The 13,653-nt window shown below is 38.8% G+C and overlaps 1 protein-coding gene across 1 annotated transcript in view; it reads left to right on the plus strand.

Moving 5' to 3' along the window:
• Apoltp (Apolipoprotein lipid transfer particle) overlaps positions 1-13,653 on the plus strand; it is a 668,275-nt gene that overhangs the window by 180,733 nt on the left and 473,889 nt on the right. Inside the window, exon 25 of the mRNA XM_067142082.2 lies at positions 1,115-1,329. Within this exon, the coding sequence (XP_066998183.2) occupies positions 1,115-1,329 (215 nt within the window). The remainder of the gene's footprint in view (positions 1-1,114; positions 1,330-13,653) is intronic.

The raw sequence follows: 13,653 nt of genomic DNA on the forward strand, positions 1-13,653 counted from the left end.
CATGATGATGATGATGCTTGTTGTTTTAAGGGGCCTAACATCAAAGGTCATTGGCCCCAGAATGCATACAGCTACCAGTCCTGCTTCATTGGCTCTCGTGTTGGAAATGTTTGCTACTTCTGCTACGCAATGTGCACGGAAAGTGGGGATTGGCAGTACAAGTGTACAATTAATTTTGAAAGCTGCCAAATAGGTTTGTGATTAGTAGCAAACGTGGGTATGACGGCTTTTACAGTACCTGTGATTAGTAGCGTTATATGAGCGACACCATGGGATGAAGGAACTCATAGTTCTACGATTACTGCATGTGCTTAATGATGACGATCCTGATCATTGACTGCAATTTTGCAAATGGTATCAACAAATGGTAAGTCAAGGTGAACACTTTCTTATGAAGGTAGTGTGGTCTAATGAGGGTTAGTTTAAACTTAATGCAACAGTGAATTGACATAAGTGTGTCTACTGGGCATGTTCATGTAGACAAGTTAGAGAGTCTACCAGGAGTTATCTTCTGCTGTGAACTGTCATGTGGGGGCTTAGTAGGACCCTTTTTCTTTGATGGTACTGTCACTGGAGAAGTGTATTTGGAATTGTTACGCATATTAATTTCACCAGCTCTACGTGCACTTTATGGAGCTGATGATGAAGTCTTCTACCAACAGGACAGGGTGTCACCACACTACCATGTAGCAGTACAAACTTTCCTGCATGACAATCTGCAGGGACATTGAATTGGATGAAGGGGGTCCATTGAGTTCTCCCCATAGTCACATGATCTTACCCCTATGGACTTGTGGGGAAATGTGAAAGATCAAGTCTATCGACGTTAAGCCAAGCACGCTGGAGGCCCTTTGCCAGGAGATTACAGTGGCATGTGCAGCAATCTCCATTGCAACATTTACCGATGTAGTTGCGGCAACCGCTGTCATTCTGCTATGTATCTGGCAGCCAACAGCAAACATTTTGAACATCTAATGTAACCATATGCTTTACTACTTAACTAAATAGTGTTTGCTCACTAAGGAGTGTATATGCTGTATTTTTCTGGCTGACTCTGCACATCATTATTTGTGTTTTGATAATGGATGTAATTATTAATCTTTTAACTTAACAGGATTAGAGATATTCACTTGGCTCTAAGAAGTTTGAATGAACCTGATGAGAAGGAAGTAGGTGTGGAACTCAAATGGGATGCTAACCGAGATCCAGGACAAAAGATTGCAGCTTCAATATATTATTATCATCCTGAAGCTTGGAACTACAGTGGAAATTTCATGGTTTCGTATCCAGGAAGAACAATAAAGGGAAGCTATTTACTTGCATTTAAAGGTAAGACATTGTTTATCAATATGCTATTAAATGAGGTTGCCTGAAATAGCTGATCAAAGCTGAACAAGATGTACACAGTCAAATTACATTATTATGACCACCTGCTAGAAGTGCATCTGCAGTGTGTAGCCCATGACATATGCCCCGTGACATGGACTATATATGGATATATAATGAGTCTGACAGGCTGACTGTATACATTGTACTTCCTGCTATCATGGTTAAGGGAACAATTTAACCAATTTGCAAAACAGGATTATCATTGGCATTTGACCTAAGAGGAGCAGCATTTCAAAAACAGCATAATTTGTAAACCAGGCACGTACCTCTGTTGTAAAGGTGAATCGTGTGTGGTCGAATGGTACCATTGGGAATAACTATCATGGAAACTGTGGATTTCCACACAGCATTGATAGCGGAGGTGAACGTCGACTGCGATGGTATGTGAAAGCCAACCAACAGACTACAATGGTTTATTAAGAAGGAAGCCATATCTTCCAGTGTCAAATTAGTTAAGTAACTTTAAAGCTTTCAGTCTCTCGAAAACACTAATCATAACACATATAACACCCCCTGTGGGTGAGGGATGCAGACGAAGAATACATCCACACTACCCTCTGCCTGTCGTAAAAGGCAACTAAAAGGGGCGACCAAGGGATGATCAACTTAGAACCATGAAAGTATTTGTAATTAGTACCACCACGCGGGGAACACCATGGATCGCCTTTACTTGTGCGTAGTACCACTATGTTGGGTACCAAATAGGTTTGTGATTAGTAGCAAACGTGGGCACGACGGCTTTTACAGTACCTGTGATTAGTAGCATTATATGAGCGACACCATGGGATGAAGGAACTCATAGTTCTGGCTTGCCCACTCTATGAGGAACACCACAGGATGGTACGAGTCCCTGTGGTTATTACACTTAGGTGATGAACACTATAGATTTGCATTGCCTGTCAAGGGCGCCGCAATGTGTGAAAAACATAAGGTCTGTAATACATGTGCGAATTTCATTACCTGTGAGTCGTACCGTAATGTATGGAATACCACGAGTCTACGCTACTCTTGATTAGTACCGCAACGTGGGAAGTACCATGGTTCTACTTTTCTAGCGATAAATACTATTATGAGGGCCGATGACCTGGATTTTGGACCCGTTTCAAGAACGAGCATATTCTATTCAATTCAGCATCGTGCTATAGAAGCTGTCCCTTGGTCCGTACTGCTATTGTTTTGTGCCAGCTTCTGTGCATGTGAGGCACTGTGGATCGGGTCCACTGATCGTTTTAACTTCATATCAATCCATCCATTCATTCTTCATCCTCACGCTTTGAATTCTAGTCAGTGGAGGATTTTGGACTTTTAATTTGTCATCTCATTTCGTGTCATTTCGTACCATTAGGGGCCAATGACCTTGATGTTAGGCCCCTTTAAACAACAAACATCAATCAATCAATCATCAACACATATAACACTATAACATACCTGTAAAAAAATAAAAAATACATCCTCAGATTCTATCAAATCACTATAAATCATGCATATATATGTGCAACTCGCTGTTACCCACAGCTTTACTTGGGTGAATTTTGTAATTTGGTAAAAGTAATCGTTCCTCGTTACTGCACTAAGACATTATCTGAAAATCCTTAGAGTATAAAAACTCACTGAAAAACTGAGTTTCATTTACTCCAGAACCTTGTTGTAAATCATGTTGTTTGTGGTAGTGCCTTTTAGGGCTAAGATGACCAGGCTATTGGCAGAGCTAACTCTGGAACATGTGACATAGAACTGTACATGTGTGAAACAGTCCTCTCTCAAGTGAAAAACAGAACAATACCTGTTTCTTTATTTTTAAAGCAGATCCAAATAATTTCCACACTGTTTTTTTGAGATATAAGTATCACCATAAAAAGAATTCAACCCCTTTATCAGTCCTTCCGCTGCCTCCCACCTAAGAGGATTTTCCAAAACCAAAAAAGTACAAATACCAATTTTCACACGTGTAACATCTTCAGTTCTTGATATATATATTTACCCCCAAAAGAGAATTACGTTCCTTCTTTACAATTCCCCCACCCCAAAGTGGACTTCCCAGTAACAAAACATACGTGTGTCTTTATTTGAAATGATTTTTCAAATACCATTTCTCACGTCTATAATATCTTCAGTTTTTGAGGTATGAGTATCCTCATGGAAAGAATTCAACTCTTTCTCCACTTATTTTCAATCCCTCCCTGCCTAAGTCAATTTTCCAAAAACAAAATATACAGTAGAAGTCCGCTATAGCGAGTACGGCATATAACAAGAACCTCATTATTGCGGCAATTTTTGCTGTTCGTTCATAATTTCTATATTCAGCTGTGTATCATCCTTCGGTTACAGCGAGAGCCCTATCACTGACGCATCCGTTATTACGAATGGTTAAGCGCGCACGTTTCTTTCCATTACGGGTATTCATGACCCCCAGCGATTATGTTGCATGCGATCGATTACCTTCTGTATCATTTCCTCGCTATTTCCACTAGCAAATTCTCTCGTCGATATTCGAAGGCGATTACATGTAATTAATCTCATAATAGAACCGTATTGAAGATGATATAATAAAATTATAAAATTCTTTTATTTACAACCACCTATTCAATACAATACAACACAACACACTCATTGAATTATGGAATAACCATGAAGTGTCTTAAATAATGGGACATGTTTCGTTTGACATAGCAAACATCATCAGCCGTTAATGTACAAAAACTAGGTCAGGTCTATGAGTGTAAAAATGATCAAAATAGTGTCCTCATATTAAAAGAATAACAATGTTTTAATAAAAAAGTGATAACATTAGACTTAGATTGTAACAAAATATGTACAGATTAACAGCGAGAATTTGTCCTGGAATGCATCTGCTCACTGCTTGCTTCCTGTAATATATTTACAAGTGGCACTATAGGTTTATAGGATGTATCTAAACAGTATGGCTCTAGCTGTGGTCATGAGTGGACGAGTTAGTGCCTGTCCCTTCTGTAGTATAGTGCACAATAATGGCTTGGTGGCAAAAACTTACTCCTGTTCTATTATTAGCAGAACTTGAAAAGCTAGGAGAAGACGAATCAGGTGACGAAGATACATTGTCAGATATAGATAGACGCAATGAGTGACGATGAGGATTTTATACCTCAACAATGTGGTAATATGTTGGATAGTGATAGTGATTCGGCTAATGAATATATGCACACAGTGGACTTCGCACCTACGATAGACGCAGTTACTCCTTCAACCAGCCATGATCAATCTTGCAGCACAGGATGTCTCTTAGCAGCGGGCAACCTGTGTGAAGAGGAAGGGGGCGAGGTGTGAGAGGTCTTGAACTGGTAAAGTCTCCTTCATTTGCACCAGAGGATCAGTTATGTGGTAAGGATGGAACAACTATTTGGACTGTTATCGACAGTAGTGGGACCCTCCCTGGAAGGTTGGCTGCTCAGAATGTACTGAAAGAGGTAGCAGGGCCTACTTCTCATGCTAAGCGTTATGTAATAGCAAGTTTAGTGCCTAGCGTTTATTCATTGACACACCCATGTCGAAGCATATAAAGATGTGCATAGAGACCGAAGCTCATAGACAGACAATGGATAATAATTGGTCTATTTCTTTGGAAGAACTAGATGCTTTCATTGCTTTGTTATATGCCCTTGGAGGTTATAAACTTACTAGTCTAGCCGTAGATCATATGTGGTCTTCTTTATGGGGTCCCCCTGTTTTCACTAACACTATGGTAAGAAACAGGTTCAAAGAAATTCTAAGGTATTTACACTTTGATCTCCGTAAAACTAGATTCACTCATTTGCAGACAGATAAATTTGCTTTGGCATCTGATATATATTTGGAATAGATTTATTGAGAATTGTTATGCGTGCTATAAACCAGGAGCGAATGTCACAGCTGATGAACAACTCTTCCTCATTAAAGCTCTGTGCAGGTTCACACAGTATATGGCCAACAAGCCAGATAAATTTGCCATAAAATTCTGGCTACTGGTAGATGTTGATTCTAAGTATGTGCGCAGTGGGTTTCCTTATCTTGGGAAAGATGAAATGCGACCTGTCAGTGAGTCACTGCCTGAAAATGTTGTCATGAAACTTATGGACCCATACCTCATGAAAGGACGTAACATGACTACTGATAACTTCTTTTCATTGGTAAAGTTGGCTGAGAGACTGAAAGAGAAGGAAACTAGTATTGCTGGAACACTCAACTGAGTGAACAAAGAAATCCCAGAGTCAACCAAAGCACTACGCATGAATCTGTACGAGACTGTCATACTTTTGCTATTTGTTTTATGTCACACCAACACAGATACGTCTTATGGCGACGATGGGATAGGAAAGGCCTAGGAAGTGGAAGGAAGCGGCCGTGGCCTTAATTAAGGTACAGCCCCGGCATTTGCCTGGTGTGAAAATGGGAAACCACGGAAAACCATATTCAGGGCTGCCGACGGTGGGGCTCGAACCCACGATCTCCCGATTACTGGATACTGGCCGCACTTAAGCGACTGCAGCTATCGAGCTCGGTACTGTCATACTTCAGAAGGAAGCTCACACTACTCTCACAGTATATCAAGGGAAAGTGAACAAGAATGTGCTTCTGCTAAGCACTCTACACCCGTGCGTTCAAGTCAGTCAAGCTCCCTAGTACTACTGAATTTTATAACGGAACTAAGTATGGTGTGGATGTAGCTGATCAAATGATGCATAAATACACTACTAGGGCAGGTTGCTGAATGTATTTTACAACGTACTTGACCTAGCAGCAATATATTCATGAATAGCCTACAAGGAATTTACGGGACAGAGAATCTCTTGACATGATTATATTCTTGAAGTAATACAAGAACTAAGATCTGATTTTGTGAAGACAAGATCCCGGTTGACTGAACTCCCTACAGTTCAGCCTGAGCCTCAGACTCAGAAAATACCTGCAGCCTTTGTGGGTATGAGGAAAGTTCAGCCGTTCTAGTGTTAATGGAATTTTCATGTCCAATTGTTAGGACTTCATTGGAGGCTACATTTTTTTATTGTTTCTCTTTGAGGTACGGGTATGTTTTCGCCAGCAATTTCTACGTTTGTTATTTTTGGTATGAAATTTATGGCAGAAATGACTGCCTGCAGCCTTTGCAGGTATGAGGAAAGTTCGGCCGTTCGTGTTAATGGAATTTTCATGTCCAATTGTTAGGACTTCATTGTGCCAGTCGTAAGCGATGACAATGTCAAGTGAACTCCAATTGTAAACAGAACAAAACCTCTGACTCGTGTTGTTCTTGCAACAAAGTAGTTTGTGGAAAATGTTTGTGTAAGATAATCACTTGCATAAATTGCTTGTCAAGTGCCTGAATAGGCTTGTAAACAAATAGAGACTGTTATTTTTATCATGAGTTTTCACAAAGGCATTCAATAGCAAGTCCGCCAAAATGTTTCATTGTTACCTATTAGAAGTGAGAGAATATGAACAATTATTAATATTTAACAATGGATTGATCTGTATAAAATTCATCCCAATGGTTAACTATGTTGATTTAAAATAAATTATTGAACATTCACATGTTTCCCAGATCATGGATGCTAGGTGTATATCAGTAAGCAGCAGCGGTGGAAATGACTGCCTGCAGCCTTTGCAGGTATGAGGAAAGTTCGGCCGTTCTAGTGTTAATGGAATTTTCATGTCCAATTGTTAGGACTTCTTTGGAGGCTACGTTTTTTTATTGTTTCTCTTTGAGGTACGGGTATGTTTTCGCCAGCAATTTCTACGTTTGTTATTTTTGGTATAAAATTTATGGCAGTTGAACTTGAAGCCTTTTTCTAGCAGATTGATTTCATTATCTGAAAGGGTAGTGTTAGATCTTTTAATTAACCTAGGATGAAAATTAGTGAGTTTGTCATGGTTTTTTGCTTTAGTCTGTCTACTTCTTAGGTTGCTGATTTTGTTGCCAATGATCTTTCGTTTTTTGATTGCTTCATGTTTAATGTAATAGTGTAAAAAAATTAGTGTAGGATGTCCATCGAGCGGGGTGCCTGAATTTGCTTAGGTTTAAGTGAATGCATAGAATTTGTTCGTTGATTTCCTGCTTCTTTATATATGCAAATTTAATTTTGTATCTTATCCACAATAACTCTAATTGAGATGTTGATATTTTAGCCAATGTTGATGTGGATTTAGATTTTGCCTGTATGTATTTGGAAATGAGCTTCAGTTGTAGACATTTTTTTATTAAAGACAATTTATTTGTCAATGTTCATGATTTTGATTTTTAGTGATGTGAGCTTTCAGGCATCGTAGTTTGTCTGACTGGCTGAATAATTTATTAAGAAGGAAGCCACACTTCTCAGTGTTTCAAGTTATCAGATTAATAACTTAAAATTCAAATAAATAATTGCATTCCCTGGCACCTTTTCAGTAAAAATAATTGTACACTGATGAGCAATTGCATTATAGATAGCTGCAGTTTTGGTGAAATGTAATGTAATAGTACAGCATGGCACATGAATGTAATGCCATCAGACTTAATACTGGGCATGTGAGTAAAAGTTAAGTAGCATACAGGTAAGATACGAGATCTCAGTGCATTTGTTGGCAACCAGATTGTTGGCTCCGGACATACAGGTCATTCCATTTCCAAAGTTGTACAGGCAGTGGACTGTCCACTGGCCATTGTGTAAAGAAGGCATCGTGAGTATGTTGATTCAGGAAAAACTTCTGCCACCAGAGTCAACTGCCGTGTTGTACAAGGTGTTGATGACAAGGTTCACCGTCGGCTAGTTCGGATAATAAGAGCACATAGATGTGTCACAGTCCGGCAGATCACCTACAAATTCAATGCTAGAAAACAGTGAGGTGTGGGCAGTCATACCATCCAGAAGTATCTCCTCGCAGTTTTGCACAGAATCTGCCTTCCCACTAGGGAACATGTCCTCAGTGCATGTCATTAGGCACAAAGACTGACATGGACAAAGGAATATTGCCATATAACTCGCAAAGCCTGATAAATAATCACCTGGTCAGATGAATCGAGGTACCAGTTGGTATATGTCAATGGCAGAGTACAGGTGCATCACCAAACACATGAGGCAATTGATTCCTCTTGCCAGTACCATTCAGAGTGGTGATACTGGTATCCTCATGTGGAGAATGTTCACATGAGATGAAATGAGTTCCCTGGTACATCTGCCAATGTCCCTTACTGTATCCACCCGTTTGTTTACGCATTCATTTATTCAAACACCGTTAAAAAGTGTGGTTCCACCTTGTCAATACTATTAAGAATCTTTACTATTGTTACTAACGACCATACATGTTTCAAGAACTTAGAATGTTCTCTTCTTCATCAGCATACTAATTACCAATGTTCTCTTGGACATGTTATATCATAAAATCACAGTTCTTAATTTATGTTTAACACATTAAAATAAAAATAGTAAATATTTATAATAATTTGTTAACTGTTCTTGGCTAAATGATAAAAGAGAAAAAAATATATCACCCTTTAAAATATACACATCTAATTCTAATCTCAGAATATCGTTACACTACATAAACACTTAATAACATTTTTTTTGTTAAAGGAGTCTGCATCTGTATTGAAATTCTAAATTAATGCATCGAGAGATAAGTGTTAGCAGCCAAACTATCTTGTTCAGCATAGGTGAGTTTGTTGGCTAATGTAATTTCTGCATATGGGCTATTGGGATATTACATAGATTGTTGATGCCTCTGCATGCCCAGCTCCTTGAGTGAATATTCAGTATTGCGACATATTAAGTGTCCAGCCCCACTGTTGGGTGACAAAAATGGGACTGTTGTCTATAAGTAAATTAAGTGTAGTGAAAATATATGGGGCCAAGCTGTTACATTATTTATAATATGCGCTGTCGAAATAGTTCATCTTACGGCTTCATCATAGATCCATTATAAGCAACAACAGATATGTACATCATGAGTCATAATTACATCAAAATCATCGTCAGGTAGGATGTTGTAATAGATATCTCATATTCATCATATCGCATATCATCATATTATAGTATTATCATATTATATTATTTATGTTTATATTTGTATTTTGCTTAGCTCCAGCAGAACATAAGGTTCCTAACTCAAGAGTAGGTTCTCATGACAGTTTCACCACAATGTTAAATTAATCGTAAAAGAATAAAATATACCTGAGACAGACAGGTGTCTCATGTAATGGTAATAATTAATTATTATGAAGTAATGTGGAGGATTTCTAACTAACAAATAATAAACTTAACTATAGGATGGCTGGTTTATTTACATAAGATGTGCTTTTGTTGGAGGACACAATGTACATTATTGAAGATAACATGAGAATAATGGCAGTCTTTAGTAACAACAATGGTGTATCTAAACATATTGTATTGTTGATACAATTATTTTTATTCACATCTATTTACAAATTAAACACACACATAACCTTAATCACTGCTATCATGAACAAACCACTCACATCAAAAAGCCGCCATTTTAAAAACAACTGCCTGACACTTCTATATGGAGATTACAACCTGGAAACACAGTTGAAACAGTTGCCTACCGACTGCCTACTTCGACATGTCAGTTAACCACAACATATGTTCACCAGTGAAACTCCTACTTAACAACAACTCCCTGACCAATAACTCTCCAACCAATAACTCGTCATTACCATCAAAACCACCTTCTTGTGTCTGGCCAGGCTTCTGGAAAGCTACATTACAAAATACACCTTCTCAAAAATTCGAGAGTGCCTAATACATAGATTATAATGTACAGAATATTCTTTGTCATTCTCGTCTACCTTACCATTCTGAAAGTTACAGTGTGTTTCACAATTATTTATTACAAATTATATATACAGGTAAGAATGAATGATATACAGGTTCTTACAGTAAGTGAACTGAAATAAATATCTATATACAGTGCATGTTTCATGACATAACCTCACAAACAACGCTATCGTATCATAATATGAAATGTCGTATGGCTTTTAGTGCCCGGATATCCCAGGACGGGTTTGGCTCGCCAGGTGCAGGTCTTTCTATTTGACTCCCGTAGGCGACCTGCGCATCGTGATGAGGTTGAAATGATGATGACAACACATACACCCAGCCCCCGTGCCATTGGACTTAACCAATTAAGATTAAAATCCCTGACCCGGCCGGGAATCGAACCCGGGACCCTCTGAACTGAAGGCCAGTACGCTGACCGTTCAGCCAACGAGTCGGACGTATCATAATGATAATTGTTGTATACAAGGAACTTGGTATACAGTGACACAACGTAAAGTTTATTGTTTCAGTGATTTGATACAATATATATAACAAATAAAACTGAATTATTCTTGAAACTTGTTTGAATGCATGCAGTTAATGTTGAAATTTAATCTTAAATTGAATGTCTGTTGCATATGTACAATTATACAATATGAGGGTTCTATATACACTTAGTTCTACCTTGAGGAGATAGTCTGTTTCACTAATAAATTGTCCTGATAGCCGAAAACTATCTTCTGTGAAATTACAAGTGTAACTTGTAGAGAGAGGCAGAATGCTGGTACTAGGTTTATACTTGCAAGGAACTTGCATTAATTTATTCAAATAGCAGAATGCTAAGGTGGACGTCGGAGCACTGGTGAGGAATAAAAGGGAGTAGCAGAATGCTATACTCGGGGCTCGACGTGGCTACGGGGATCAGGATAATGAGGCAATGTTCAGAGGTGAAACCTCATGGCCAGCAATTTGTCCACCTGTTCAAAACACGTTTTTAAGAGGAATGCCTCCGTGTCTGACTTGCGGTGTGGTCTGGTCGTCGAACATTGGGGTAGTCCTGGAGAGGCTCGGAACGAAGCTCCTTATATATCCCTGGCTGACGTCATCGATGAGCGTGCCAGGCGCAGTAAAGACACCTTGTAGCTGCTAGAAACTTCGGTGCTGCGGCGGGTTGCGGAGCTTGTAGGCGCAGAGCTTGCAATGCGGAGGACACAGACAGCAATAATAATAATAATAATAATAATAATAATAATAATAATAATAATAATAATAATAATAATAATAATAATAATAATAATAATAATAATAATAATTCGAGCTCAATCTTGCATTATTTACCCATGGGTGAGTGAATATTATTTACAAGTTATATCCATTTAACAAACTTGCATCAATATCCCCCCTGTAACTTGAAACAGTTTCCACACTTTGTCACACTCTCTTGGTCCTCACCATTTAACTACACACAGACTAACTCAGTCACACAGCCCTCCTGTTGGCGCTGTCGATGTCCACTGTTCGTAGCCCAGTGGTTCCATCAGGGACCACCACCTTCCCATGGTGGGTCCGCTGTGTCCGGTCGACGGTGTCTTAGTTCCTGGTGATGGTGATCCACAGGTACTCGCATGGCATTCGAAGCTCCGCTGGCTTTCCCTTCGTTCATACCTACAGTGGGTCCCACTGGCTGTGTCATTGCCATCACTGCCTCCACCTCCTGGGACATCGTCTGAGTCTCCCCATAGTTCTGCTTCCACGCTGAATATCCTCCCTGGAGAGTTCCCGGTGCCGTTGAGCTTACTGCAGCTGTCGAGCGCCTTACTCTTGGTGTCATATTGGTACGACCTATTCACAGTCATTGGTTGTTGGTTCGTTGTTCGGTCTCAGTGTCGAATATCTGCAGCGTTCCGTTGGTGCGCTGAGTCCTTTCCTGCAGCTGGACTCGGTAGTCGGCTCTCGGTTTGTGGGCACTGCCGCGCCACCACAACTTCCTCGCAAGTCGAACATGACTGCGGGCTGTGTTGTACTTCCATCTCCTGCCCACAAAGTCCAGCGATCGGTTATTCGGCTCCCTCTTCTGATGTCAATCCAGTCTTGAACTGGGCCCCAATTTTCTCCTTGAGTTTTCCAAACTGGCCCTGATGTTCTCCTCGAGTTTTCCAAACTGGGCCTCGACTTTTCCAAATTTGGCCTCAATGTTCTTCTCTAGTTTTCCAAACTGGGTCTCGATGTTCTCCTTGAGTTTTCCAAACTGGGCCTCGATGTTTTTAGCCAAGGAAATTATCTGTTTAAACATCACAACGGTCCTCTGGTCGTTCTTCATTTTTGATTCCAGTGGATTCTAATAATTCTGTCGTGGTAGCCAGTTAATGTATCCACACAGACGCACACGAGATGCTGTCAGTTGGTACAATTATTTTTATTCACATCTATTTGCAAATTAAACACACACATAACCTTAATCACTGCTGTCACGAGCGAAACACTCACATCACAAATTCTCCATTTTAAAAACAACTGCCTGACACTTCAATATGGAGATTACAACCTTGAAACACAGTTAAAACAGTTGCCTACCGACTGCCTACTTTAGCATGTCAGTTAACCACAACACGTGTTCACCAGTGAAACTCCTACTTAACAACTCCCTGACCAATAACTCTCCAACCATTAACTTGTCATTACCATCAAGACCACCTCCTTGTGTCTGGCCAGGCTTCTAGAAAGCTACATTACAAAATATACCTTCTCAAAAATTCGAGAGTGCCTAATACATAGATTATAATGTACAGAATATTCTCCATCGTTCTCGTCTACCTATACCATTCTGGAAATTACAGTGTGTTTCACAATTATGGATTGCAAATTATATATACAGGTAAGAATGAATGATATACAGGTTCTTACATTAATTGAACTGATATTAATTTCTATATACAGTGCATGTTTCATGACATAACCTCACAAACAATGCTATTGTATAATAATAATAATAATAATAATAATAATAATAATAATAATAATAATAATAATAATAATAATAATAATACAAATACTAACTGGATGTAACACTTCATAGCCATACATACAAGTAGTAGTAGTAGTAGTAGTAGTAGTAATAATAATAATAATAATAATAATAATAATAATAATAATAATAATTTGAGCTTGTTCTTGCATTATTTACCCATGGGTGAGTGAATATTGTTTTCAAGTTATATCTGTTTATCGCACTTGCATCAAAAAATGGCCTTTGACAACATGTCCATAATTACAATTGCATTTACAAATGTTTAATCGTTAGTCCATTTGAAATTTTGTATAGTCGAACATTGATTCAGTCATAAATAATAAATCTTCAAATGAATAATTAAGTATCTTGAAAATGATTTAAAACATTGCCATGAATGGTGGTTTAAATATTACCTTAATCATTGATTTAATACATGTCACCATGATATATGTTAATCTCGATTGTAATTGACAATAACGTGATTGAATTTGG

Source organism: Anabrus simplex, chromosome 2 (genome assembly GCF_040414725.1).
Source record: "Anabrus simplex isolate iqAnaSimp1 chromosome 2, ASM4041472v1, whole genome shotgun sequence".
NCBI classification, from domain to species: Eukaryota; Metazoa; Arthropoda; class Insecta; order Orthoptera; family Tettigoniidae; genus Anabrus; species Anabrus simplex.